At 36.6% G+C, this 27330-nt stretch overlaps 9 protein-coding genes across 10 annotated transcripts; 4 read left to right on the forward strand and 5 right to left on the reverse strand.

Annotated features, from left to right (window-relative positions):
- Positions 1-114: 114 nt before the first annotated feature.
- Positions 115-588, reverse strand: LOC114527298 (tctex1 domain-containing protein 1-like). The gene has a single exon (XM_028548959.1). The coding sequence runs from the start codon at positions 586-588 to the stop codon at positions 115-117; it is 474 nt and encodes a 157-aa protein (XP_028404760.1).
- A 589-nt stretch (positions 589-1177) lies between these two features.
- On the reverse strand, positions 1178-2197 carry LOC114527202 (C-factor-like). The gene has a single exon (XM_028548848.1). The coding sequence runs from the start codon at positions 2094-2096 to the stop codon at positions 1314-1316; it is 783 nt and encodes a 260-aa protein (XP_028404649.1). The 5' UTR covers positions 2097-2197; the 3' UTR covers positions 1178-1313.
- A 445-nt stretch (positions 2198-2642) lies between these two features.
- On the reverse strand, positions 2643-3885 carry LOC114527203 (C-factor-like). Its single transcript, XM_028548849.1, has one exon. It carries the CDS (start codon positions 3831-3833, stop codon positions 3117-3119), a length of 717 nt encoding a protein of 238 aa, XP_028404650.1. The 5' UTR covers positions 3834-3885; the 3' UTR covers positions 2643-3116.
- A 503-nt stretch (positions 3886-4388) lies between these two features.
- LOC114527204 (NADH dehydrogenase [ubiquinone] 1 beta subcomplex subunit 7-like) lies at positions 4389-5542 on the reverse strand. Its single transcript, XM_028548850.1, has 3 exons — positions 5492-5542; positions 4784-4952; positions 4389-4561 (listed from the first exon to the last, which is right to left on the reverse strand). Exons 1-3 carry the CDS (start codon positions 5523-5525, stop codon positions 4516-4518), a joined length of 249 nt encoding a protein of 82 aa, XP_028404651.1. The 5' UTR covers positions 5526-5542; the 3' UTR covers positions 4389-4515.
- A 25-nt stretch (positions 5543-5567) lies between these two features.
- Positions 5568-11804, forward strand: LOC114527207 (ATP-dependent RNA helicase DDX42-like). The gene is made up of 20 exons (XM_028548852.1): positions 5568-5857; positions 6066-6216; positions 6688-6749; positions 6853-7000; positions 7175-7210; positions 7309-7413; positions 7585-7704; positions 7866-8171; positions 8430-8529; positions 8610-8657; positions 9051-9148; positions 9256-9349; positions 9578-9658; positions 9801-9902; positions 9988-10089; positions 10354-10427; positions 10510-10560; positions 10718-10813; positions 10959-11081; positions 11193-11804. The coding sequence occupies exons 1-20, from the start codon at positions 5682-5684 to the stop codon at positions 11337-11339; spliced, it is 2220 nt and encodes a 739-aa protein (XP_028404653.1). The 5' UTR covers positions 5568-5681; the 3' UTR covers positions 11340-11804.
- A 994-nt stretch (positions 11805-12798) lies between these two features.
- LOC114527180 (cuticle collagen 2C-like) lies at positions 12799-14413 on the forward strand. Its single transcript, XM_028548819.1, has 3 exons — positions 12799-12904; positions 13238-13314; positions 13649-14413. Exons 2-3 carry the CDS (start codon positions 13242-13244, stop codon positions 13993-13995), a joined length of 420 nt encoding a protein of 139 aa, XP_028404620.1. The 5' UTR covers positions 12799-12904; positions 13238-13241; the 3' UTR covers positions 13996-14413.
- Positions 14414-16392: 1979 nt separating this feature from the next.
- LOC114527145 (cuticle collagen 1-like) lies at positions 16393-18910 on the forward strand. Its single transcript, XM_028548776.1, has 3 exons — positions 16393-16471; positions 16570-16680; positions 18187-18910. Exons 2-3 carry the CDS (start codon positions 16587-16589, stop codon positions 18675-18677), a joined length of 585 nt encoding a protein of 194 aa, XP_028404577.1. The 5' UTR covers positions 16393-16471; positions 16570-16586; the 3' UTR covers positions 18678-18910.
- Positions 18911-19575: 665 nt separating this feature from the next.
- Positions 19576-22955, forward strand: LOC114527157 (zinc transporter 7-like). The gene is made up of 12 exons (XM_028548787.1): positions 19576-19779; positions 19872-19973; positions 20346-20459; positions 20637-20724; positions 20835-20940; positions 21031-21249; positions 21329-21466; positions 21764-21821; positions 21903-21993; positions 22094-22152; positions 22427-22517; positions 22600-22955. The coding sequence occupies exons 1-12, from the start codon at positions 19691-19693 to the stop codon at positions 22642-22644; spliced, it is 1200 nt and encodes a 399-aa protein (XP_028404588.1). The 5' UTR covers positions 19576-19690; the 3' UTR covers positions 22645-22955.
- Positions 22931-26765, reverse strand: LOC114527158. 2 transcript variants are annotated; one of them, XM_028548789.1, is made up of 3 exons: positions 26445-26765; positions 26044-26367; positions 22931-24076 (listed from the first exon to the last, which is right to left on the reverse strand). In XM_028548789.1, the coding sequence occupies exons 2-3, from the start codon at positions 26321-26323 to the stop codon at positions 23181-23183; spliced, it is 1176 nt and encodes a 391-aa protein (XP_028404590.1). In that variant the 5' UTR covers positions 26324-26367; positions 26445-26765; the 3' UTR covers positions 22931-23180. The 2 variants fall into 2 exon arrangements, with proteins under 2 accessions (XP_028404590.1, XP_028404589.1); XM_028548788.1 differs by having other exon boundaries at positions 22932-24076; positions 26044-26765.
- Positions 26766-27330: the final 565 nt, after the last annotated feature.

The raw sequence follows: 27330 nt of genomic DNA on the forward strand, positions 1-27330 counted from the left end.
TCAATTCAGTTTGTTCCGTTTTACCGAAGTCTATTATAAAACATTTATACACGAGAAAACCATTCAAAAAAATGCCTTCAAACTTGATGTTTTGATAAGTTATTTTCATAAATCTCATTCGCAGTAAACCATGAAGACAGTCGCCAAACAAACCAAAGACGTATTACAATATACAGCACTAACTTGATTATCTTTCTTGTCGTCCCACAAACAACGACTTGCAATACGAATTCCTTGAGATTTGTTTTCGACGATATTCACCAAGCAAATCACTTTGTAACGTTTATAATCCATAAGTTTCACCTGTTCACGAATTGTGAGCGACAAAGAGTTGACAAGACTTCGGCAACGACTGGCATCGTACGTGGCATTTTGAAGGAACGATTCTAGAGTGCTTTGCATAAGTCTTTCAATTTCTTTTAAGTCGAGTTTCTTGTCTGGCTCCATTTTGTACGTGTTTTCAAAAACAACTTTCTGTGGGCGATGCTCAAATATACTTGGTTGAATATTAACAATACTTGAGCCGCGATCTTTTGCAATAGGAAAACCTACTTCAAAAAGACTGCTTCTTCTTGGACGTTCTCCCATAATTCAGAAACAATTTTTTTATGAATTTACAACTTTTATAACTTTGAATATTTTTCTAAAAATTTCCAACGATGGCAGACGGCCGCCAGACGCTTTGGTGACGTCATTTAATAATTTAGGGGGACTGGGCTACAAACTAAAGACATATATTCATACATAATTTCAGATTATGCAAGACCCGTAGGGTTGAAGTATAAGATGAATTGTACGAATAAATGGAGACGAATATAACAATGCTATATCTTTATTACGAAGTAATAAAGATATAGCATTGTTATATGAGGCGACACTTTATGAAGTACAATACATATTCTTCCTCTGTGTTATATATGACACCCAAAATTTGGCACATAATTACCCAAATATCCAGTCTGACAGGGTATTGGTCACAGCTGTGTCTCATTTGCCTTCCATGGCTCATTTCCAAATTTATTATTCAAGATAACAAAATTTTCTTTATGCATGTGTTGCAAAAGACTGTTTGGCTTTTTGGACATAACCTGGGGGTAAAGTTCTGACATAATACACAAGATACCTCTTAAAAACAAATATACACTTTATTTTCAAAACAAAAATGAAATAGCTTAAGCAAAGGCACTTGTATTACTGATTATTTAATCACTATATCTGCATTTTTTATTTCAAATGTACAAATTTGTATTTTTATTTTAAAAACAAATGTGTACAAATTTTATCCCATTTATCACATTGTTAATTAAGATAAGTCACCAAGGTAAAGTGTTACCATTATACTGCAAGAAAGAACCTGTCTTTGACAGATCTAATGAGCCAATTAAGTTCACTAATGATGGTATCGCTTCAGGAAGAGTCAGTGGTGCTGCTTTTCCACCCATATCAGTTTTAATCCAACCAGGGTCGATACAGACAACAGTTATACCATCTTTAGCATAGTCAATGCTGAGAGACATGGTCAACATGTTGACTGCAGCCTTTGAACATTTGTATTGGTAATGGCCACCTTCCGAATTCAGTGCGACTGAGGCATCATCGGATGAAATATTAACAACAGTTGCTTGAGGCTGACATGGTGGATCATTGCTCGATGCAGCTCGACGTAGCAACGTCAAGAAAGCTTTTACTATCATAAGAGGTGCTATTGCGTTTGTCTCATAGACTTTCATCATCAGCTCACGGCTAACTTCATCTAGTGTAGTTGTAGCTTCGCCATATTCAGAGTTTTTCAAATTATGTATGCCTGCATTATTTATCAGTAGATTTAATCCAGACCCGGCAAGTTTTTCTTCAACTTCTTTAACCACAGCTTCAAGCTGCAAAGCATTGGTAACATCCAATTCTAGAAGATGTAAGATCGGGTTCTTCTCTGCAAGCTCACGTAGCTCCCGAGAGCTGTCAGATTTCAAAGAACGACAAGTACCAAATAGCACTTTCGGAGTATTAGGCAGTGACAATATTTGCTTAACCATGGCAAGACCAATGCCTCGGTTACAACCAGTTATGAAAATTGAGATATTTTTGAACGCCGCCATATTTACGATGGTTTATAAAATTTCGATATCCACTATTGCGTATAGCCTATCTCTTATGTACTTTAAAAATTTTATTAGGTTATTAGGCATGGGTCAGTGCAGTGAACTCCATATGTGTATATATATGGAATTCACTGGCATGGGTTAGCTGTGTAATGGAAGGCGAGGAAAAAAATCGGGTTTTTTTCTCGCTATCCCGACACAGCCAGCCCAAGCCAAATATGCATATTTTTAGTACATAAGAGATGCCTGCGGAGGAGGCTATATTTCGTAATAGATGTAGGGCAGGTCCAGAATATTTTATAGACTAATAGTTCTCAGGAACAATATGTATGTGGTGCCCCTCACTGAAGTATTTGTCAAATTTGAACACAGCACTGAACATGAAACGTTAAAGCGTGGCTTCCGGTGGAATTGAAACCCACAGGTGGGGCTGATAGCACACTTGGTGCACAGGCTTATTTTAGGCTGATTTGTTGAGAAATTTTGGTCACCCCATGCAAGTTACAATGACTGCAAGTCTGCAAACCAGTCAAATCACTGACTATTCTTTGAAATTAGGTGAAATTACAAATACATACAAAATATAAGATAAAGCTATGAACTATCCTGTAGTAAACCTTACATAATATATACCATGTCTCATAACAAGAATACATTATAGCACCATTTTCTAAAAGAACAGTTGTACTAATGTACTTTACAATACCATATGTCCCATATATACCATCACTGCTTTGGTGACGTCATCTAATAATTTAGAGGGACTGGCCCAAAACTCCCAAAAGATATAATTTTTATATATTCTTCCTTTGTGACTGGGTAGTTGGTTGGAGTTAAAGTTTATTTATGGCACTCAATATATTATAAATGGCACCCAAATAACTAGTCTGACAGGGTACTGGTCACAGCTGAGCCTTATTCTCCTGCCATGGCTCATTTCCACATTTATTTTTCATATGTATAATGTGTACAAATATGTGTACAAACATATGTGTACAAATTATTAATAAACTAAAGTCACCAGGGTAAAGTGTTACCATTATACTGCAAGAAAGAACCTGTCTTTGAAGGATCTAATGAGCCGATTAAGTTCACTAATGATGGTATCGCTTCAGGAAGAGTCAGTGGTGCTGCTTTTCCACCCATATCAGTTTTAATCCAACCAGGGTCGATACAGACAACAGTTATACCATCTTTAGCATAGTCATTGCTGAGAGACACGGTCAACATGTTGATTGCAGCCTTTGAACATTTGTATTGGTAATGGCCACCTGCATTCAGTGTAATTGAGCCATCAACGGATGAAATATTAATAACAGTTGCTTGAGGCTGACATGGTGGATCATTGCTCGATGCAGCTCGACGTAGCAACGTCAAGAAAGCTTTCACTATCATAAGAGGTGCTACTGCGTTTGTCTCATAGACTTTCATCATCAGCTCACCGCTAACTTCATCTAGTGTAGTTGTAGCTTCGCCATATCCAGAGTTTTTCAAATCATATATGCCTGCGTTATTTATCAATAGATTTAATCCAGATCCGGAAAGTTTTTCTTCAACTTCTTTAACCACAGCTTCAAGCTGCAAAGCATTGGTAACATCCAATTCTAGAAGATGTAAGATCGGGTTCTTCTCTGCAAGCTCACGTAGCTCCCGAGAGCTGTCAGATTTCAAAGAACGACAAGTACCAAATAGCACTTTCGGAGTATTAGGCAGTGACAATATTTGCTTAACCATGGCAATACCAATGCCTCGGTTACAACCAGTTATGAAAATTGAGATATTTTTGAACGCCGCCATATTTACGATGGTTTATAAAATTTCAATATTGCGTAATAGATGTAGCCTTTTGCAGGTCGCGTCCAGACTCGTACATTACCACTCGCTTCATCACAACATAACCAGGACAGAGCTATATCTTTTATTGACTTTTAACATCCCTCAGAGTTGCGCAGGAAGGTTTCCTTTAAACGGGCTTAAAGTAAAACTAAAACGTGCTACGAATGACTATCGACCAGACTTGCACGACGCAAAGAAAAGGAAGGTCACGGACTCACGGATACTAAAGAGTGTTTGCAGAACATAGCTTGCTTGTTAGATGATTTTGGTTTTATGGGGGTTTTCTGCCGCCAGATGAATGTGCTTATCTTGAAACTTGCTGGGCACATTGCCTGAGGCAGTTTAATTAGTTACCATGCAACTTCGTCAATTCCCGAAGTTGCTTTAGTTGAGAAATTATTGCGCGAAGAAGTAGACCAAAAACATAAAATACTTTAGCATAACACATCAGAATCATTGTAAGATTTTATTATTCACAGTAAACACAAAAATATACAGTTAACAGACTATATATTGTATGGCACTCTTTGCAAATTACTGTAACAAAAGTGGCCTGTTGTTTAAATATCTAAACACTGATCTAGTTGCTGGCTTTCTTCTTATATTCTCTTTGTCTCATCAAAAAGCTAAAACAAAATTTCAAAAAAATTCAGGACAAGTTCAAAACAGCTCATAAAACATATTTTTGAGGAAATCTGGAAGAAATATCAGGATGGTGAACAAGCAGCAATGTACAATTGTGAACTATACTGTCATACCACACACTGTAAAAATTAATTTCTCGGCAAATCCTTATTCTGACCTCAGTCTTTTCAGCCCAAGTCTTACAAAGAATGAAATATACTTACTCAGTATATTCACACACTTCCCATTCATGACGTTCATGTTTACATTTCCATGGAAGATAATAGTTTTTCTTTTGACATTCCAATAATGGAACAACAAGATGCGCACAGTAATCTCGTAGATGAAGAGGAACTTTTGCATCAGCCAATTCTTTTTTAGATATCTTCATTTCTGGTTGAAATAAAATCAAGCATAATTTATATCGTGACCATAGCCTGATAGCCATAGGATGACCAATATTATGTACAAAGGAAGAGGCGATTACTACATTAGCGGAACAATATGATTCAGTACAAATTATTTTATCATACAAATTATTATTTATACGCCAAAACACTGTATGTGCTAGAGCCTTGAAGTGCGAGAGCGCCGGAGAGCCAAAGCTTTGGTAGACCTGGACGTTTTAGTAAATTCAGAAATACACATAAACACCATTCTTTATGAATCGTGAACTGCAGTTAAAACAAATTCTGAAAATAGCTATTTGAGTAGCTGTATTTAATCTATGGAGATATATGCATCATGTACCACATACCACTGGCTGAGTAGTGAGTGCTATTAAATTCTCAATGTCGTAAAACACACATGATTTACTTTCAAGCAGCGCCATACAATTTCGACATGCATTAACAAATTGTTAATCTTTCTAAGCTGCCGCTGCACGCCATTGACATAACCACAACAACGATAATAAAGAAATGGTAAATTACCTCTGAACTTCTTCACTTCGCTTGTGGCGGCCATTTTGTTCCTCCACTTGTCACCAGTCTACCGCTGTGACTCGGATTTCAATATGGCTTCAAAAATGAACAAAAACAAATTTATTTTATAAAACGTACTCTGTAGTAATATTTCGCTGCTCTGCTTCTTCTATACAGTTTAAAGGGATACTTCAGAAAGATGTTTCACAAAGGATCAAAAGAAAAACAAAGAGGCATAGGGTTTGGTGGGTTTACAGTTAGTAGCAAGCCAAAACAACAAACTTTGCAACCATCTCCAGTGCAAACCTCTTTTGCACAACGTACAGGGAGACAAAGAGGCCCTGGACACTCGGAAAGTGCTGTTTTTAAAAGACCGTAAGTTTGAACTTAGCTTTGCACATTACCTTTTAAGAACTGTGTTATGAACACAACAAGTGAACTTAGTGAAGGCTGTTGATTTTATTGCACAATTTATTATTTATATAGAGCCATGTATTAATGAACCAGGTTGTTAATAGTATTCATCTTTGCACTTAATAAAATACAATATCTCTGATTATACTATCATATACTATGAATTTAGGGCCAACTTTGGGGATAACGATAGTGATAGTGATGATAATGTGACATATCACAAAGAAAGTCAGGTGTATGAACCTAAACCAATTGGATCTAATAATGATGAGGGTGACGATGAAGAAGATGAATTGGATAAATTTATGGCAGGAATTGAGGTAAAAAGAAGCAGATATGATACAGATCCATCATTAGTAACTGCACATTAGAAGACACAACCATTAACAGTGATTTGTCTTCTAATTGTAGTGATGTAAATGTTATTAATAATCAAACATGTTCCCATGTAGCCAGTGCATGGACAGGTTCATGGGTAACATATGTCTGTGAACATATTAGTGTAACATTTCATGTTCTTGGTCATATTTCAAGTGATTTTATACTGTGAATAAATGTTAGTATGGTGCTATGAAACCCTGAACTGTTAAGATGATTTATATATAAACATGCTTTGTCCACATTAAACTAAAACTTTTCTCAAATAGTCAATAATACATCTGCTATATGTACTGTATCTGTGGTACTGTTTCACTGCACTGCAGTAAAATATATGGTGAAGCAATTGTGCTTTTTTATCCAATTTTCACATTGATTCAATAAAGCCTTGAAGTTTCCACTTAAATTTCTAGCAAGAGGTAGAAAGGGAAAAGAACTTATCAGTTGCACAACAAGAGGAAAAGGCCAGTAAAAAGTAGGGAAACCTGAGCACACTGATCTAATATGTTCAACATGATTGTATATAAGAAAATTCCAAAGAATGACAATGATGATATTGCTATATATAATTTATGTAGAAGTAGACGAGATGATATTGAGGATGAAGATGATCAGGAATCATTCTTCAGAGTAATGAAGGAGGTTCCACTTGAATATTATCCTGATGATGATGAAGAAATAGATTATGACAGTGATGGTAATCCTATAGCCCCGCCAAGATCAAAGGTAGTCACTTCAGCAATTTATCTGCAATTGGAACTCATTTGCATATTAGTGAGATATTCTTAGAAATTTCTGTCATTTGCCATCATTTGTCATTTTCTGTCATTTAATGAGATCTTCTTAGAAATCTCTGTCATTTGCTCTCCATAATGAATTTTAATTTTCTTTTATTGATAGATAATAGAACCATTGCCACCCATTGACCACTCTGAGGTAATGTTATGTACTGGACCAGTACAATTTATTTAAAACACACAATATTTTTGTATGACAACCCACTGTTAATATACTTTTCATTCTGTATCTGTTAGATTGCTTACCAGAAATTTGCCAAAAATTTTTACGAAGAACACGAGGAAATTAAGAAATTAACAGAAGCAGATGTAATTAAATTGCGACAAAGTTTGGGGGTTAAGGTATGAGAAAGAAAGTATTGTTGAATAGATCTTAATATACTTTCTTCACAGCTTTAACATGAGTAATTTTCCAGACATTAAAACTTTTTTGCTAATATTTCCCTAATTGCCTAGAATTTCTTATATGATAAATGAGTACAATGTTATTAATATTTGTTTGGTATTATGAAGGTATCTGGTGCTCAACCTCCTCGTCCTGCCGTTAGTTTTGCTCATTTCTGTTTTGATGAAGGTTTGCTAAGTTCAATAAGAAAATCTGAATATACAAAGCCAACTTCTATCCAAAGTCAGGCAAGTAGTAGTTTTTCAATCATCACCTTGCGATGCAAGCATTAGCGATGTGTTATCATCAGGTGCATATTTTCAGAGAGTTCATTTCTCATTGTTGTGATATATTGAAAAGATACACAAGATTTATAAAACACTTCATTTTATTCTCAACTGTAACACAGGCAGTTCCTGCAGCTATCAGTGGTCGTGATATCCTCGGTATTGCCAAGACTGGTTCAGGAAAAACTGCCGCTTTCCTGTGGCCAATGTTGGTACACATTATGGATCAGAGGGAAATGCAGGATGGCGATGGACCTATAGGGTTAATATGTGCACCAACACGAGAACTTTCACAACAGATATATTTGGAGGCAAAAAAGTTCGGAAAGGTTTACAATATTCGAGTGGCGTGTGTATTTGGCGGTGGTAACAAGTACGAGCAGTCGAAGGCTCTGAAAGAATTTCCTGAGATTATTGTTGCGACACCAGTATGTACACTGTATATGTCTTAACACAATTCTCGAGGATACCAGTCTATTCGACGCCGATAACGAGTCAACATAGACTGGGACAACTAATAAACTGGTTACTGACAGTCAGGGGCCAGTTGTATAAAAGACTGGTTAACTTTTAACTGTAGTTAAGGAGAGGATTGGCCCCTCAATCAGAGTTGTGTGTTAGTCAAGTTAACTATGCAAAATATAGTTCGAGTCACTTAAATCATCATCGTGCTTAAATTTTCCCAGGGTCGATTAATTGATCACATTAAGGATAAAACTACAAATCTGGAAAGAGTTACATTCTTGGTTTTTGATGAAGCTGATAGAATGTTTGATATGGGTTTTGGTAAGTTTGTATAAATTTCTTTTTTGTATCTTACCTTTCGTTGTTTTACTCCTGATACGAGAATATCTTTGTATCTATAGAACCACAGGTTCGATCCATTGCAAATCATGTACGGCCAGACAGACAAAGTAAGTCAACTGCAATCGTGCTACTGTTACGTTATCTTCATATCTTGCTAGGCTGCATGCATGCTTGGGTTTTCGAGTTAAAAACGGTGCAATTTTTTTTGCAACTTGCAATGCGATTCTACTTTCAAGAGATGTAAATTAGTGAAAAGTGCTTCAGAAGAAACGTACATGAAGTGTAATGAACGCAAAAGTTTCATTGTTGCCAAATTTACATCTCTCAAAAGTAGAATTGCATTGCAAGTTGCAGGAAAAATTGCACCGTGTAACAGGGCCTTTACTTTCGTGTCAACAACGTGAAAAGATAATCATAGTTTCAAATTAATTCCTTTTCCTCTCTTTAATACTTGTTTCTGATATTCTAATATTGTTTTTTTCATTTTTACTGCTGTGCAGCTTTATTATTCAGTGCAACATTTAAAAAGAAAGTTGAAATGCTCTGTCGAGATATATTGACAGACCCAGTTCGAATTGTCGTTGGGGAGCTGGGTGAGGTGAGATGTCTGGCTTTATTTAACACGGCTGAGTTTCCAAACTCGAATGTGCTCGAGCTCCTGAAGGTGGGTGGAAATATAAAAGCGTTGTTTTTGTCTTGTTTTAGGCTAACGAAGATGTTACACAGATTGTACAAATATTCAACGACGGTGCAAGAAAATGGCAATGGCTTACCGCAAATCTTGTACGCTTTACATCTGGTATGTTGAGTATTAATCAACATTATAAGCGACAATAAACCCCCCAATTTCATTTTTAATCCTTTACAACCCACTGCATGGGGACTCTGATGGTCCTGTCACGAAAAGTTAATTTTGAATGCGGTTTGGTTTTAGTTATTTAATTGCGGTAGTATATATTTACCTATTAATATGTTGTTGTCAATTTTTTTAAATTTTAATTGAAAAATCTTTTGTTTCGTACTTCAGAGGGAAGCGTTCTTATTTTCGTAACAAGAAAGTTAAATAGCGAAGAACTGGCTAATAATTTGAAAAAGAACGATTTTGAACGTAGGTTCAATGCCTAATATGTCTATAGTGACGATCTTTGTCCAGCTCGATCCATGCCACTGGCAGTACTGCTTATGTTTTTAATTTTATTTATTTTCAAAATGATGTTATCTTCACTCACTTTTGTTACCATTACATTCAGTCCTCCTGATCCACGGTGATATGGATCAATTTGAGAGAAACAAAGTGATCACATCTTTCAAGAAGAAAGAATTCTCGATCCTTGTTGCAACTGATGTCGCGGGTATAGAAAAGCTATCTTAGCATGAATTGTAAATTATATTGAAGTAAATTATATTGACTTACAACTGATTTTATTTCGTATGTAGCTCGTGGTCTGGATATTCCTTCTATTAAAACTGTCATTAATTACGACGTTGCACGTGATATTACAACTCATACTCATAGAATTGGAAGAACTGGTCGAGCAGGTATATTTGTATTTCATTCATTCTTCTGAGTTCATTTGTGTACCTACACTCACAATCGCTGTCACTGATTCATTGTGTGTAACAAAGATGTTTTAAACATGTATGTTTTTATTCAAACGGTTGACTGTGATTGTTCTATGTCAGTCATCGATCGTTGTACTGGGTCCATGCACTCATGCTTTGGAAGTTTGTATTCTCATAATCCATCAAAACAAAAACAAGATTAAAAATGTCGCGTTATATTTATCTCCGCTATCTTTTTAGGTGAAAAGGGCGTTGCATACACTTTGATGACGCCAGGTGATCAAAATTTCGCTGGAGATCTTGTGCGGAATTTGGTAAGTTACATCTGGTGCACATGCATGAAGGGGTGGTATGATAATAAACTAAATACCAAGTACAAAAATCTGTGTGTTTTAGGAAATAGCCAATCAAAATGTTTCAGAGGAGTTACTTGAATTGGCAATGAAGGTTAGATGCATGGAATATAATGGTTGTGGAAATTTTACATGTAATATTATTAATACTAAACCCCACTTTGTATTTTTTTGTATGCGAAACAGATTCGATCCGCTATACTTTAGTCTGTGATTCTGCTTATATCAAATCAAATGTTATTTCTGTGTAGAACGCATGGTTTAAAAAATCGAGGTTTAGAGGTGGCAAGGGCAAAAGAGGAAGTGGTGGCGTTCGTGAAAGACCTGGATTAGGAGCGCCTGAAGCGGTATATATATAGTTGCATATATTCTGTGTTTTACATTTTCAATATTTCTCACCAGCCAAAGAATGGGAAACTTATAGTTAATTGTGTAATGTTGATATTTATCTGCGTGTGTTTCGAGATTACATGATTGTTTAATATTTTCCAGGGTTCAACGTCTGGTCCAATGGGATCAGCTAAAAGTTTGTCCTCATATTCGTCAACGGTGTCAGCCTCAGCTGGGTCAGGTCCAAGCAGCAGTAGGTTGAATGCCTTGAAAGCTGCATTTTCTGTAAGTGTCCTTGTCTCCATATATCAATTACGTCAGATTGTAAAGAATTGTTCGTCTTTCGAACCAACAGAATTAACAATTTCATTTCATATTATCATGCATTTTTTGCAGTCGCAATACAGAAGTCATTTTACTGCGTCAACTGCTAACAATAAGTGGGATGCTTCCAAAGAACATTCAACTGTGAACCCACTGGAAGACCAGGCTTCACTCAACAAGGAAGAGAAACGCAAAGCTAAGAAGTCGAGATGGAACTGAGATCTTCTATGATGACGAGCATCTTGTCGTTTTACTGTAAATATTGACGCACAACCACATTACATGCAGAGTGTAAAAAAATATAGATGGACACTGTAATGTAAAACACTCAAATGAAATTCGAAACGGCTGTAAATTTATGACATTGTCTCAAGATCCTAGGCTATATTATAGCTTTTTACAGCACATTCTCGTAAACCAAACAGTAAAAAAGAAATGAAATTTTGGTCGCGAAGTGCACGGGACACTGTTGCAGAAGCCTCATTTTAACGCTGGACAACCAAAACAAGTGGTATAAATAAAATCCAAGATCCAAAATCCACTTTGGTTAGACGTGTTCCTTATGTAATTATCCCAAAGCTGTATGTTGAGAGTTGGCTAAATATATTTTGTATAGGAGAAATGAGGTAATCATTGCAGAGCTGCTCAACTCAAAATTAAGACTGAGAGAGAGAATAAAACTCCCATGCAGTCTCTCCGGCTCATAGTTGTACATAGGGTTGCCATTTTGTCACTTTACTGCGTTTTGTCACTTTGCGGCGTTCCACAATAGACAAATGTGAGAATTCAACCGTAACGGATTTCTTTGACCAGTCAAATACTTTCATTCGATCAAAAAATTCAGCCTAGTGGGAAACCGGCTTGAAAGCAGGAATTCTTATTCGGACAGCCGGGAGATTTCTTTTTGCTTAAGCCAACCTCTTCTCAGACCTAAGAAATTTTCCCACGTCCCATCCGATCTGAAGAATAATTTTACCGAACGGAAACCAGCCATTAGACTGTTTAGGTACTAAATATCTAGACAATGTCATTGCCACAAGACCGACAGTTGACAATGAGCACTGGAACATTCTTGAATGAGATCAGAGAATTATCGTATACGGCAACGAACAAACTATGAACAATTAATTTATGGATGTTTTCTAAGTTTGACCGTTCAGGAGTGTTTTTTTCTCAATTCAAAATTTTCAATTGAACATTTTGATAGCCGCGTTAAACAAAGTGAAAGTCGAGATTTGAGAGCCGAACCTGCTATAATTTCTTGTGTTCTTTTGTTACCACCAATCCTCCGCAACGTAAACAATTTAGCACTAGTGCACATTATGCCAACGTGCCAATGGCAGTAAGAAACGATAAACAACAAAAGCAACCTGCTCATGAAAGAAAATATTGTAACAAAACACGCTTCAAACCCACAATACTTGTTCCACTACAGAGGTTTCCACTATAAGCCGCCGCACAGAGCATAGTGAGGTAAGAAGTAAAAATACTGGCTTCTATTATAATTTCATTCTTTAGGTTGTAGGTAAATCAGAATTTAATGTATATCTTGCAAATGATGCATCGTTATAGTTAAATGTTGTGAAATAGAAATAGTTTTTGTTTTAAAATCGTGACTTGTCTCTTGCATGTGGTCAAACAGACAATAGTTGATCTTGAAAGACGCTTCCTCGTAAGTTTGCTTTACATAAACCAATTCATGACTTACTTTTATTACATGGTACAGCCAGTATAGAATCTGTACACTGGGTAGTATATGTTTCTGCCTCGGTCGCTTGTGTACGGTAAGACGTAATGTTTTCTGATAGTAGTTTGTTCAATTAAACAGGTTGTCGAATGCAAAGATCAAGAGTTTTTCAAAAACTAGTTTCGCACACACGTTTAGAATACTGTTCTTCTCATGCAAGTAATTTTTTCTGTTGCAGTGCTATTGGATATAGCCGTTAGCTTTGTATAACTTGAAAACATAGTAAATTTAGTCTGAAAATATAGAGGATTATTAGTCTTTATTCAGTTTGTCAGCGTTCAACAATGGACACAAACAATTGTCAGGCTATGTTAGCAGTTATATAAAGATTTTCAATTTTTATAACTTGTTCAATTTGTTCAATTTATAGAAAAATGGAGTACAGAATTTCAAGTTCTGTGCTTGTCCTTTTAGTTTTGGTAACGTGCTCATGCGCGGGAAGGATCGGTAGGTATTTCAAAACTAAATAGAAATATAGACTATAGGACAACCGTGTGAACGTTGAATTTCCGTGGAGCAGCATTTCTTCTAGGGATTAGCGTTGCTAGTTTAGGAGGTACTGAGAGTCGCAATTCAATGCGAAGCTCTTTCTTATGTGGAAAAGTACGATGTCATTTCACATGGCGTCGTCGTATAGTGTTGTGTTTGTTAATGAATCATTCACCCTAAAGTTTCATTTCAACACTAGTGTGGAGGACGTACGACTTTGTAAGCTAAAAGTAGGTAATATCATGCACCAAGCTAGGAATATCAGTTCAACTTTCTCTTCTTTCCTCTCTAGAAAAACGCTATGTCGACTACAGTCCACTTCCCCCGCCTCCGCCTGGTCCACCAGGGCCAGATGGCCCACCAGGATTTGTCGGACCACCAGGACAGGACGGTCCTAAAGGACCGCAAGGCCCGCAAGGCCCACAAGGCCCACCTGGGCCTCCTGGGCCGCCGGGAACACCAGCATATCCAGCCGGACGTCGTAACATCATGCCTCATGCTGCCCCACCTCCTCCTCCACCACCAATATACGGACCCCCTGGTCCCCCAGGCAGACCAGGACCTCCAGGACCACCAGGACGGCGAGGTGGACAAGGTGCACCTGGTGGAAGAGGACATGCCGGACTTCCAGGAAAATAAAGGACCTAAATATTCTGGCAGTATTTGTAGTATATCTAATGCTCATGGAAATTGTCATCTGGCCGTGTTGAAATTATCATCTGGCCAAGATTTCCTACCTGGCTTTATTAATATAAGCGGAAAGACTTAAATAATAGAGCCTAATTTTACTTTTTCCTTTCATATTTATCAAAAATTGTTATTTAATATGGAATTGTTATGGTTTATTCAGCGATGCACTTTTTATATTTTAAAATAACCTAATAATATATTAAAACAAAACAAATTTGGGTTCGTCGATCTGATAATATCAGTCATTTGTTAGACAGGTCAAAGTCATTTGAGTTTTCATTGGTATAGTAGTGTCTGGTGTGCCTATGCAGTGTTAAGGATTGTTTTAGTTTACCGAATTAAAGCTTAACTAACTGTGATTCCAGGACAATGTGAATGACTTATTTTTCCAGTTGCTGCTTGCTGTGGCCTGGACCATAATTTATGTACGGTTTTCTTTTCAAGCCGATGTTTTACGCTTTTTTTCAAGCTGGAAGTTGCCAATTGTACTGCCTCTTTATATACCAGGGTGCTTCTGTTGTTAGAGGCTGTGGTTGCATTTTTATCAAAACATCGTAATACCATCAACAGAAACGGTTCGATGTTGTTTTAGAGATTGTAGATCACTAATTTTACTCTTGAGCAAAGTGTTCTCTGCTCCTTCCCTCTGCTCCTTCCCGCTCCTCCAAAACGCTATAATAGTGTTATCATTTGGATTAGATATCTCATAGGATTTTAAATATTCTGATTTCATGTTTCAACCTATTGAGTACAAATTGTGTACTGCTCGAGTACTTCGCCATTGCATAGTATGATTAGGAGCTAAGCATCGAATTGTACCTTCTCCCCTATTTATTTTCCTACTAACTCTCCTGACGAAGGCCCTCAGGTCGAAACATCGAGAAGTGTTTTGTCTATTTTAGGCAGTTGTTATACCACAGTTGATGCTAATAAGTTGTTTGAAGACGCTGCCTCGCTGCTCCCTGGTTATATTGGTTTGATTAGGAGCTAGTAGTTCATGTTGACCAGAGGTGAGATGAATGGGTCGAGTGTATGAAGTTTATTGAACCAAAGCTGGTCACGAATATGAGGGGAAGATGAATAGTTGATAGTTAACCAAGTAATCGAGTCTGGGTGATTCTTAAAAGAACAGGAAAATTGACCATTAAAGTCGGGAAAGATTAAAGCCGAGAAAGACTGGACTGGGTGATTTCGGTTAGGGACTAGTGAGGACTCAAGGAAATGTCTGCTATATTGACTCCTTATTCCTTTAAATCGGTGCGTCAGCTGAACAAACCGCAAACTAGAAGAAATTATTGAGAATGCTACCTGAATGACGCCTCGTCCGAATGCTCTCTCAGCCCTCAATGAAAATGATGAACGGTTCCTGCGTACCGAAATATTGTCTTGACAACCGTTTATGAACGAATATAAGAAATCAAGGGTTGAATACCATTCATCACAAACATTAGCTAAAAATGCATGTATATATATCAAACATTTAGTAGTCTTATTTACTTGAAAGTAATCTGCAGTGCCAATCCATGGCTTCATCTAATGAAGCAATCTAATGATAAAATCTGTTCCATGACTTCAAATCTTAAATGTTTCACGAGAGCAGGCCGGAGGCATTGTAAAATTAAATTGCGTATGAACTACAATTGTTCACACCTAGAGATAATGCTTTCCTTTGTCTGCAGAGGGTACATTCGCTCGCACCCTGCTTATTTTCGCGACAGCCCGTCCCTTTCTTGTCCCCAGGCCCAGACTCAAAGCTCCATCGCTCTTCAATATCCCGGTATCCCCTTCGACATCTAAAACTAAAGTAATTAGGGATACAAAAGGTGTTTTTGAAATTCAATGGCCTTATAGTTAGCGTTCCATTTTTACGATACAGTAGTTATAGCGATTTTTTCATGTGTTACACAGTTATTTACGTCCCAATATTTCTTGAGACGCATTGTACATTTTTGTATAGGATTGAAGTTTCTTATGATAGTATTTTGGTATAATATTTTGGTATAACTGATAGTTTTATCAACAATGCTAGCGAACACTATATATTGATTTATTATCGTTTCATAAATAATACCTATGGCCATGCATTTTACAAAGATCTTTAGACCCTGAGCCTCACTTAAAAACGCAATTACCTGAAAGCGTAAAGCTACCTGCGCCTCACAGAGGATATTTTGTAAACAATTTTTGGTGGTTTTCTTTATTTGAGGACACGGTAATAAGCTTAACTTAACGAAACGTTGCAAAACAATGCAACGTTTACTGCACAAACAAATGAAACATAAGCAGCAACAAAGAGTTTTCATATAGCACCTGACAAATCCATTTATTTATTTATGACATTTAAGCAGGCACCATATTGGAACAGTTCAACCGTTCATCAGTTACCGTTGGTACTTCGTAAACGAAGGAGCTCATAACTGATAGAGTAAGTTCATCTCACCCTAAACTACTTTCTAGTTTAAATTAATAGTTTTAAACGTGTGTATTTCTTTGTCACTGACTTTGCTTACTCTGTTCTTGAAGACAATTTAGAATTCAAGATGAATTGGGCTCTTGCGGGCCTCTTTATCGCTGGAGTGATATGTGTAGGAGAGGCTAATATTATCAGGAAACGCGTAGCATCCAGGACGGAAAGTATGTGTTCATCTTTTTTAAACTAAAAATCACTTTTAAAATTAGCTGCTTGATATCGTTTTATAACATTTAGTCAAAACGTTTTTCGAGCGCAGCTACCAGTGACACTACTTTATAGGTACCTGTTTTAATAACTTAGAGAGGCAGAAAGAAAAAGATCAAGTTTCAAATGAAAAGTGATAAAAGTACACGAGTGATAATACACTTAAGATCGCTTATCAACTAGCTAGCAGAAATATCATTTTCATGGTCAGACGATTTGTATACTTTGTCATTTTATAAACCTACCGGTCAATTCTCAATACATATATTTACATATATAAATATATATATATTGGGTAAATTTTTCAAGAGTATATGGACAGATTGCGATCGTTGTACTTTTCAAAACGTTTTCGTTTATTGGTTACGTTAAACCGAAATGTATAGCTATAGATTAAGTGCATTTCGACATGCGCTATAGAAATACACCCAAAACGGCCAAAAGGCAAAAATCATTTGAGAATTCCCTGCTTGTCTTAAATATGACTCCAGGACAGATTAAAATTTAAATTATTGTTGAGTGCTGAATAGTCGAGGTCTTTTTCATCGTCCTGATGTAAACAACTGAATAATCATGCATGTTGATAGTACTCTTTAACGTTGTCAAAATCTATTAAGCTGCACATAAAATGAATACTGACATAGATTCTGTTTCTGGTATAATTGTTCATTGTACGCAATCCTTCTTTATCAAGGCCAAATCACAAAAATTCATTCATAATATGTACTATGGAGAAAATATTAATCAAAATCTCGGGGAGAGTTTTACATATTTGTATACTGAATGAATCAAATTTTATCGTGATATTTTATGAAATCAATGGAAATTGAAATAGGAACATGATTTAGTATTTTATTTCATGTATTACGGCTTAAATTAATGATCGCCATAATTGTTTTCTTTAAGTACTTGCTGACCACCAGTTTCTTTGTAATTCTTGAGTAAGCAAAATTTTCATCGTTTACGTTTTTTTGTTTTCCCTCGTTTAAACTTGAAAAATATCTGCGGTATCTATATGGTATTGCACTGATGATCTCTTTATGGCCAGGTCTATAGCCCGATCAAGATTTCTATCGCTTTTTTGAAGGAAGAATTTGACACATATCATCAAATGTTTGAAAAGCCAACTAAAACAGACTTGCTTATGATATGACACAAAATTTGTGGTCAAGCGATCATAATCCCGATGCTTTTGCTTGTTCACCTGTCATTGATCATCTGTTTCGATCATTTCCTGATGATCATATTCAAAATTTCAGAACCAGTTTACTTTCCAGGCTGACCATAAACGAATCTCGATTCCTGCGCGACACACTGTCACACTTCGCATACGCCGCAATCATGCAATATATTTTAAACGAATTTGGATTTGTATACAGTATTAGACTGTTTTACATTTTTATTGGAGACCGGAAGGATCTTTAGTCGAGATATGATAAAGTTATTGTATTTTTTTATTTCAGACGCTTTTGTACGAAGTCCAATTCCAAATCCGTGCGGTGGTGGCTGTTCAGGTCATTGCGCACCAGCTTGTTCTCATGTATGTTGTCATCATCCCCCACCACCTCCTCCCCCACCACTTCCACCCCCACCACCCCCACTTCCACCACCACCACCTGGACCTCCTGGCTTGGATGGCCCCATGGGTCTACCTGGACCAATGGGACCTGATGGACCTAAAGGACCTCTAGGTCATCCTGGACCTCCAGGACCTCCCGGACCTCCAGGACAGGCCGGTGCACCTGCTGGACCTGCTGGACGTGATGGACCTCCTGGACCACCTGGACCTTCTGGACATCAGGGACCACCTGGTGATCCTGGTCTCATGGGACCACTTGGCCCTCCAGGACCTCCCGGCCAGCCAGCACCACCAGGACCACCACCACCATGCCCTCCAGTGTGCGCTCACACCTGCATCAGAGCTTGCCCAGCACCATGTTGTCATGGACGTTAGACCATTCCTAGATATCGAACTGAAGCCTATCAGAACAGACTTCATACAATACATGTATTTCTCAAATTCTGTGTTTTGTATTTTAACCAGTTTTAATGCTTTGTTGTTGGTAGTAATGACAAAAAAGAATACTTGTATTGCATCAGTAACTAAGTTAATACTAAACTATTCTGATTAACGTTATATTTCTGTATCGAGAAAAATATATGTGTTGATTGTTGGACTACGTGATACCTTTGTGAGAAGTGATGTCTTTAGAACATAGAAATACGGTTCGTTTTTTTTAAATACATGCAGGCCTAACTGTCAACTAAGTCTCGACTGGAATGGAAACTACGCCTTGACGATTCCAGCGCATTACGCAGAGGTGGAAATTCTAAAAACACCAGTGACTGCAACTTGAAACCCACCACTTTTTCCAACTAGTAACAAGCCCTTTCAGAGCGGCATAGCGGCATGACCCGGGCATCTCGTTTTTCTGTCCAGGTATTGTGAATGTTTATATAAGTGTAAAGTATGTAAGTGGTTGTTTTCCCTAATCTTTCATACTAAAATTGTTAAATATTTCAATAGAAATTTCAATTGAAAAATATTTGAAAAGAAACATTTAGATGATTTAGTGATTTAGTGTGCATCCAATTACTGGTTAAAGATAAGGACAATCAAACTTTCGGCAGTTTCAAAACAACTTGCCCAAGAATATTTTCCACAGTTATTAAGCTTACAACTTAAAAAAGAGAAATGCAATTCCTGTTTAAATCATTCTAATCAAGCTGTCTACGTGCATGGTCTTCACGTAACCATGGAAAAAGAAATAACTTCAGGAACAATCCATGCCGTCGATTTGTCTCTTTGTCTGTCTCTAAGTTTCAGGTCGGAAGGCCTGGGTCGAGTTAGCGACAGGTTGCCACGTTTCCTTTACAATCTTATATTATGTTCAGAGAAAAAGTATAATTGCGTACTTTTTTTCCGACAATATTCAATAGAATTATATAAAGTGATCCTTATGAGATATGCTTCCTCTACATTCTAAAGATGGCGTTAAAAGTGATGATTTTAAACCAGGAATAAAGATCAGATCAAAGCTCGCGACCTGGGTTAGGTATGTTAGAAAATGTTAATTGCCCTATAAAGCCTAGCGTAGAACTTATAAAGGAAATTGATACATTGATTAATATCGACTATTCAATTTAGGCAAATTCTATCCGATAAAGGTTCAAGAAATTTGTTTTGTTTTCTTCTTCTTAACTTATCTTTCGCGTTCGTTGAACTTGCTTACGGGATATGGACGAACAGGTCAGTCATTCATAAATATTTTGTACCATGTGACATTGTTATTGTGGATGTTCTGATCAATACTTCGAATCTAAAAATGTTTTGTATTAAATTGAAAATATATACGACATGAAGATAACTATCAGTGATGTTTGACTAATTTTACAATATAATATGATCAACTTATATCATATGATCAACCTATATCTTATGATCAACCTAGGATAAATACATTTTCATTCATTGCTTTTAATGGTCATCAATGACAATCAATAATTTTTATGTTTATTGAATGTAATAAATAGATTTTTTCTAGTCTTGGTCTCTTCTAGTATCCAATTCATTTCTGTCTTCTTTTTGTGATTGCAGTGTTTTACTGTGTTTTTTCTCTAGTCTTGGGCTTATATCAGATTCATTTCATATGTTCTTTGATTGTACTGCATTACTGGCTGGCTTGATTGCAACTGTTATATCACGGTGGAAGAAAAATGAAACATTTTCCTATGGGTATCCCATTAAAATAATTTTTATGCATTTTTGCTCACTTTTATTTTATTCCTTGTCCATTAAGATAGCAAAACTGTTTGCTATATTTATTTAGATCATTCAGTCTCCAAAAACACTGACAAGTTTCTATCTAGTGGGTACTTCCTATTAATCAACAAAACAAATTTCCATTTTTAGGTATGTAAGAGCAGAGGTGTTAGCAGGATTTGTGAATGCCCTATTCCTTCTATTCATTGGATTTTTCATTCTTTCTGAGGCAGTTGAGGTAATTTAAATATTACTCTATATATAGATATATTATATTTTATATTTATAGTAATGAATAACATCTTGCCTAATGATTGAAACACTCCTGATTAATTACATTATATATAGAGGTTGTTTCATCCTCCCCATGTTGAGCATGAGAGATTATTTGTGATCTCTGTCCTTGGATTCCTGGTAAATTTAGTTGGTATCTTTGTTTTCCATCATGGTGGAGGTATGTTGATATATAAAGATTATGAGCAATATATTTATATTTATACTCTTATTCTAGCTTTCTTCCAGCTAATATATTAGAACGTTTTAGGAAGTCATGGTCACTCACATGGTGGGGGAAGTCATGGTCATTCACATGGAAAATCTCATGGTCACTCGCATGGTGGTCATAGTGGACATGGTCATGATGGTGGTCATGGTCATGATGGTGGTCATGGTCATGGTCATGGTCATGGTCATTCACATGGTCATGATGAGCATGAACATTCTGCCAGTAATGCTAGTCATCATGGTCATTCACATGGCTTAGGTAGGAAATGTGTAACATTGATCATTCACCTGACTGATGTGTTTTGTCAAATTCTATACAACTTATGTATATTTTTCAGGATTTGGAGGCTCATGCGATCAGGAAGATGTTCCCTCTGCAAATAATCAAATTATGCAGGGTGTTTTTCTTCATGTATTGGCTGACACATTAGGAAGTGTAGGTGTTATTATATCAGCTGGACTGATACAAATGTTTGGTAAGAACTTAATTTGCCTTAATATATGTATATATATGCAAACAAAGTAAAATCTATACTGATGGATATTGATGTCCATAGTATGCAAAGCATGAGAGACAAAAGTAGCAGTGGACTATAACACTTACTCACTAAACCTATCATTTTGAAATAACTCAGGACTATGTGTCCTGGGTCCAACTGGATATAAGTAGGGTTTCTTGACATGACATTGACAATTTGGTGACACACAAGTTAATGAAACTGTAATCAGAAAAACTGCAATTGGAGTCACAACCATTCTGTGTTTTTCTGTAGGATGGATGATGGCAGATCCAATATGTTCATTATTTATAGCTGTATTGATAACAATCAGGTGAATTTCAAGGTCATGCAGTTTGCCAGGTCTTGTTTGTGCTTTCATATGCAATAACAAGTATTCTTTGTACTTACATAGTGTAGTACCTCTTTTGAGAGAATCAGTTGGTATATTAATGCAAAGAATTCCTACTGGATTAGAAAAGAATTTACATATTGGATATCAAAGAGTAAGAAGCATTATACAACACATGTACATGTATATTTGAAGATTTTTGTTGCAAGCTCCTGCAAATCCATTGTTGTCTTACCTGTAATTATTATTTGAAGGTTAATCAAATAGAGGGTGTTTACAGTATACAGGATCCTCATTTTTGGACGTTATGTAGGTGAGTATTTTGTCCTAATTGGTCAGCTCAATTGCTGTTTAAGCATAAAATAAATCAGTTTATATTCAGCAGTAATGACTGATAGGAGCTCCGCAATAATGTCGCATTATGTTCCGTAAATATACACTTCAAAAAGATATCAGATAATTCTAAATTATTGTCATGGTGCAAGGTTATATGTAAGAATGTGAAAGGCAAGTTGAGTTCAAAATGTCCGCTTTTGTTTTATCGTTTCTAACTGTCAACTTTACTCAAAACTTTCCTTCATTTCTAGTGATAACTGGGTTGGAAATTTAAGATTATTTGTAGCGCCCAACTCGGATACACAAAGAATATTAAGTCAATGTCATAATATATTTTCTCAGGTAGCTATGTCTTTGTCTTTGAATTACTTCGCCGAGAATCTGTTTCCGGATTTAGAATTTATTTGATTGTTCCTATTTTTAGCTTGGCGTGAAGCAACTGTATGTCCAAGTTGAATATTCGTCTTAGTAAACTGGAAATTCAGAAAATTATGAAAGACGATGAAAAAAGATTTAAATTACGGACAACCTCGTGAAAGTGGTAGAGGCATTTGTACAAAGTCAAAGACTGAGTAGAATATTCTTTATAACACGTAACCTTGCACATTGGTATTCTCGAGAATGGACGTGGAAATTGGAAAATGCAGTGTGTGTACTATTCCATCCATTGCAAACACTTTTGGGGATATATTTGGTTAGGTTATATATAGGTTTTTTAATGACGTTTTGCGAGTGGAAATATATGTAAAATATACGTTGAAATGTTTCAAATAAAAGGCACAGGATATGAAATAATATATTTACATTTATACAGTTTTTTTAACATACATGGTGTGTTCGGTCATCTATAAAGACTATATCTCCTCGATTATTATGATGATATTAAGTTGGTGTCCGATAAATATTCAAGTGATCATTGCAATTTTTTTAGTATACGGTGTATAGGACAGCAAAATAGAATACATACATCAATTATTTTTGCATAACTGCCGCAAGGCATTCAAGTCAACGATGACCATTGTCGTACGGATCACTTTCAGCATCTTCATAATCACCTGAGATCCTCTCATCTCTAGCGTCTCTGGCGTCTCTTGCCATTTGTTTATTCGGCTTTGGTAACTTATTAAACGAATCACCATCACTGAATGGTCGATTTCTTCGCTGATGGTACGAACCGCTACGTTTTTGTTGATTCATTTCTCCGATCAGTTGCCAGAGTTCTTCATTCCGTCTGTAACTCTCGTCCATTGCTTGAGCAATCTCGTGTTTGATGTTTTTTCTTAGTTTATCCATTTCTATCCGCTGAACTGCCATCTCTTTCTCAATGTGTTGTCTCAGTTCAGAGATATTCTCTTGTTCTTTAGCTTCAAGCGGTGTAATTGCAGCTTTTTCTGACATCTTTTCGTTCGACATGCGGCCATCTCTGGATTCACCATTACTGCTTATCTTACCTTCTAATTCTAACTCAATTTCGCGGATTCGCTCCTCGCGGCCTTTCAGATGTACCATACCCATCGTTTTCTGTACTTTTCTTTGAACATAATCCAGCTCTTCTTGAAATTTTATCTCGGCTAGTTTTCGTATGAGCTTACTTCGTTGTTCATCCGCCATTTTACTAGCCGCTGTGCGAACACGTTGATCTAATTCTTGCCCACTATGACTTCTCAATTCCACGATTTCAAGTGAAGATTTCTCACACGGCGATTCGCGATGAGGTTTTGCCAGTCGAGGAATTTTGCTCTTTCTTGAAAAAGGTGGTTTGCGGCTCTCAACCGGGCTAGGAATAATTTCCGGAAGCTCGTCATTTTCATCATAGCTCGATATTTCTTGAGATCTTTGATTTGCTCTTTGTTCAGCCTCCTCCAATTCTTTCTTCCTGTTGATTTTCTCCCATCTTTCATCTAAATTATACATTTGGTTATCACAATGACTACGCAATGAAATGTTGAAATTACTTGTGTTTTCAACCTGTTTTCAGGCGAGATTCATTTTTAGGAAATCACATGCATGCAGGCAGAACAACCGACAGAAATCTGTTTGGATTTGGAAAATCAGTCCTAACCTCAATGTTCACAAAACCGTGGTGCGATGGAATTAAAGCCTAGTTACCAATTAATTAGTCGCAATTGTCGTGAACATGTCAAGATGATGAAATAATAGAATTTTTTCTAGTGTGGGCAAACACAAGGCAACAACAATGAGAGTTAGAGCAGCCACTCTGCATAGAGTGAGAGACAACTGCATGTATTATAATAGTCTTTCGGGGGAGTTTTTCACCCTTTGCAGTTTTTAACATTAAATGGAAACATTTCACCCTTTACAGCGTGTTGAGCGTTAAAATAGAAAAATTTCAACTAGAAACAATTTCACATACAAATGGGGATGTATAACCCCCTACTGTAGGGTAGGGTTACTTAGCAACTAAAGTATACTGAACGTAGAATTAGTATTATTCTGGTTATATTCGTATCGAAAAGTGACTCAGATATTCGTTTAAGGCATATCTTAGCGCGTATTATTGGAAAAGAAAAAACTATATTTTTTTAAAACGACCTACGTAGACATTTATACTGTTGAGACTTAAATCTCGATGCATGGCCATGAGTGTTCCAACTTGCAACTTCCAAGCATACACGGCATAACTGGACGGCAGGTGCAGATGGCTGTGTTTGGAAATTTGATTAATTTCGTTGTCTTAACTCTGCCGACGTTCAATTTAAACATACAAATCTTCATGGTAACGCTTTTAAATAAGTTATGTGTGTGTGCTCTCAATTTTGAATAGCTGATATAGTCACGCTATTGCATTATGTACAACCCATACACTCTTTTACAAAATTAACGATATTGTGCTGAAAATTAGACAAACTGCCGTGGCCCACGTTCTTAAATATTTTGACTTACTTGGCCATTCAACGATAATGCATATAAATGCAGAATTTATACTTATAATCATATAGTGCTCCCAAATCAACAAGAACTAGCTGCACTCAAATTTACAAATATAGTACCAACTTGATTTCACAGTCGTCGGGCAAAATTTTGTAAATGTACGAAGCCTAGACTAAGCATAAGCGGCTGGTGTTTTCTAACACGAAAGATCATCGGAAATACTGACTATTATTGTAAACAACTACACGATGCAACACGACGAATATCGAAACAGGCCACAGGAATTAGAACGGAGTGTTCTGTCTGTGAAGTGTGAACAATCTTTTGCAGGACACAAATTTAAGCGCGCACGGCTTCGGATTCATCGCCCAGTTGTGCAGCTTGTCCTGCAGTGTATATATATAGTAAAGAAGAAGAGGAAAACTTCTTTCAGGGCTCCGATCATTTGAGACCAATATTTCAATCTACGAAGCTAGACACGGAATGTACAACGCGGACATGAAGACGCATACTGTTCCACAGTTTCGCAAGTTTCACAAATAAAAATTATAGACTTAGACCCTTTTAGTAATCAAAGTCAGAGCCGTATGTAAAACAAATTAAATGAAAACTGAGTTCCTAACATTACCGACTGTTTTCATGTAACGTCCGAATCCTAGATTTGGTGCATCTTAAACTCTCTGTATGTGAGATTTTCGTGTGAGTGTTTCATGTGATTAAAATGTCCAGGTCACGAATCGAAAGATGGATTGTTATCCGTTACAGGATTATCGTGCCGTTGAAAATTATCAGTACGAAATACTCGGGAACGATAGTTTTGGCAAAATGCGGTCTAGCTTGTAATCAGCAGGTATAACTGTATTTGCGAATGGATTAAATCATTGAAATAATGAAGTAGTCTTGACTCTTGCACTACATTTATCTGAACTCCCCGCAAATATGAAATTAATCTGATGGATTTAATAAATTTTTATACCTGTCAATAGTCTGTAAGTCCGTTTCTCGATTGGAAGGCTTATGTTTTTCCGTTCGTAGTCATTCCATTGTCGCTGTAAATAATTTGCACATGATGTGCAGACAGGGACGCGACCATTACTGAACAATTTCGCGTTATCTTCATTCTTTAGGCGCTCCAAAAGTGGAAAAAATGGTCCATGAAGTCTCCAACGATAATACAAGAGCTTGATGGGTCCTGGGCTGGGATTTTCGCACGAAATACAAGCCCGCTCTCGACCCCTTAACCCATTCCGTGCCATGAGTGTTTTTCAAGTACGCGATAAAAATGGAGGTCTAAGCTCCACTAAAACATTAAAAAAGAGAGATGACGATATGGATGAGCGTCGTTGAGGCCAGTTTTAAGACCTTGAATATACGGACCTTTACAGGATCTTTTATATTACTGAGAATATTCTACGAATTAACCTTTGCTAAAGTACAGACAAAAGTACATTTGTGTGAAAATTATTCCATGTTTCAAATTGAGTCATTTGTTTCCTTGACGATTCTAATATTATTGTGGCATGATCCTATATAATTACAGTTAATATCGTTTCGCAAATATTGTTTCACATTCAGGCTGTCACTCCTCTTTCATTAAAAACAGCCACACAACACGTGTAAAGGAAACTTCAAAAACCGCTGTTCATGGAATTTCACAAGGAAGATTTGTAAACTGAGATACTGATTTTCCTGAGTTTAAAGTGAAACGTCAGTGAACTTCAGTACTGAGAATAGTTACAGCATGAATAATTAAATATTCTTATGTTAATTGAGCATATAATTATACCTGTCGGGTTGACCGGCGAATTTCTATTTGCGGACACTCTTTGTGTTTCGTTAGATCAGGTTGTGAAACTGGTGTGCAACAATAGGGCAGCTGCACGAAATAATTGAAACTAGTTCTAAGTGCAGCTCGTGAAAAGCACGTCTGTCTGTGTCGAAACTGTGAAGTAGGCCTTCTTAGTGGACTGAAAATCAGTATTCAGTAGTAAAAGTCGCCTATTAAAATGTCGGCTTTTATTTGAAAATAATGTATTTAGTAAATGATTTCATATATAACCATGATATAACCTTTCAATCTTTCAAAAGCTTCATCTTTCTATTTAGTACAATTTTCCCGTTTTTGGCAGTGTAGTTCAAAACTCTGAACGTTCATTACTTCACGCATAGGAAGGAGGAAAACAACCTAATCAGGCTAATGGAAAATGACTTGAAGCATTTTTTTAAAACACATGTACAACCCCTTGCTCAACCACAGGATCTT

The sequence above is a fragment of the Dendronephthya gigantea genome, unplaced genomic scaffold (assembly GCF_004324835.1).
Source record: "Dendronephthya gigantea isolate DGI-Jeju-01 unplaced genomic scaffold, DenGig_1.0 000043F, whole genome shotgun sequence".
Taxonomy (NCBI): Eukaryota; Metazoa; Cnidaria; class Anthozoa; order Malacalcyonacea; family Nephtheidae; genus Dendronephthya; species Dendronephthya gigantea.

Excerpts from the sequence above, each read along its gene's own strand:
- LOC114527298 (XM_028548959.1), bottom strand. The coding sequence starts at position 588 with ATGGGAGAACGTCCAAGAAGAAGCAGTCTTTTTGAAGTAGGTTTTCCT.
- LOC114527207 (XM_028548852.1), top strand. The coding sequence starts at position 5,682 with ATGTTTCACAAAGGATCAAAAGAAAAACAAAGAGGCATAGGGTTTGGT. Across the intron at positions 7,705-7,865 it reads CAACTTCTATCCAAAGTCAG|GCAGTTCCTGCAGCTATCAG; the intron begins GCAAGTAGTAGT and ends ACTGTAACACAG. Across the intron at positions 9,659-9,800 it reads GAAAAAGAACGATTTTGAAC|TCCTCCTGATCCACGGTGAT; the intron begins GTAGGTTCAATG and ends CATTACATTCAG.
- LOC114527145 (XM_028548776.1), top strand. The coding sequence starts at position 16,587 with ATGAATTGGGCTCTTGCGGGCCTCTTTATCGCTGGAGTGATATGTGTA. Across the intron at positions 16,681-18,186 it reads CGTAGCATCCAGGACGGAAA|ACGCTTTTGTACGAAGTCCA; the intron begins GTATGTGTTCAT and ends TTTTTATTTCAG.
- LOC114527204 (XM_028548850.1), bottom strand. The coding sequence starts at position 5,525 with ATGGCCGCCACAAGCGAAGTGAAGAAGTTCAGAG. Across the intron at positions 4,953-5,491 it reads CGAAGTGAAGAAGTTCAGAG|AAATGAAGATATCTAAAAAA; the intron begins GTAATTTACCAT and ends TATTTCAACCAG. Across the intron at positions 4,562-4,783 it reads GAAGTGTGTGAATATACTGA|CTTTTTGATGAGACAAAGAG; the intron begins GTAAGTATATTT and ends ATTTTGTTTTAG.
- LOC114527180 (XM_028548819.1), top strand. The coding sequence starts at position 13,242 with ATGGAGTACAGAATTTCAAGTTCTGTGCTTGTCCTTTTAGTTTTGGTA. Across the intron at positions 13,315-13,648 it reads CTCATGCGCGGGAAGGATCG|AAAAACGCTATGTCGACTAC; the intron begins GTAGGTATTTCA and ends TTTCCTCTCTAG.
- LOC114527158 (XM_028548789.1), bottom strand. The coding sequence starts at position 26,323 with ATGGCACGGAATGGGTTAAGGGGTCGAGAGCGGGCTTGTATTTCGTGC. Across the intron at positions 24,077-26,043 it reads GACTTACAGACTATTGACAG|ATGAAAGATGGGAGAAAATC; the intron begins GTATAAAAATTT and ends TGTATAATTTAG.
- LOC114527202 (XM_028548848.1), bottom strand. The coding sequence starts at position 2,096 with ATGGCGGCGTTCAAAAATATCTCAATTTTCATAACTGGTTGTAACCGA.
- LOC114527203 (XM_028548849.1), bottom strand. The coding sequence starts at position 3,833 with ATGGTTAAGCAAATATTGTCACTGCCTAATACTCCGAAAGTGCTATTT.
- LOC114527157 (XM_028548787.1), top strand. The coding sequence starts at position 19,691 with ATGCTTCCTCTACATTCTAAAGATGGCGTTAAAAGTGATGATTTTAAA. Across the intron at positions 19,780-19,871 it reads AAGCTCGCGACCTGGGTTAG|GCAAATTCTATCCGATAAAG; the intron begins GTATGTTAGAAA and ends TATTCAATTTAG. Across the intron at positions 22,153-22,426 it reads CATTTTTGGACGTTATGTAG|TGATAACTGGGTTGGAAATT; the intron begins GTGAGTATTTTG and ends CTTCATTTCTAG.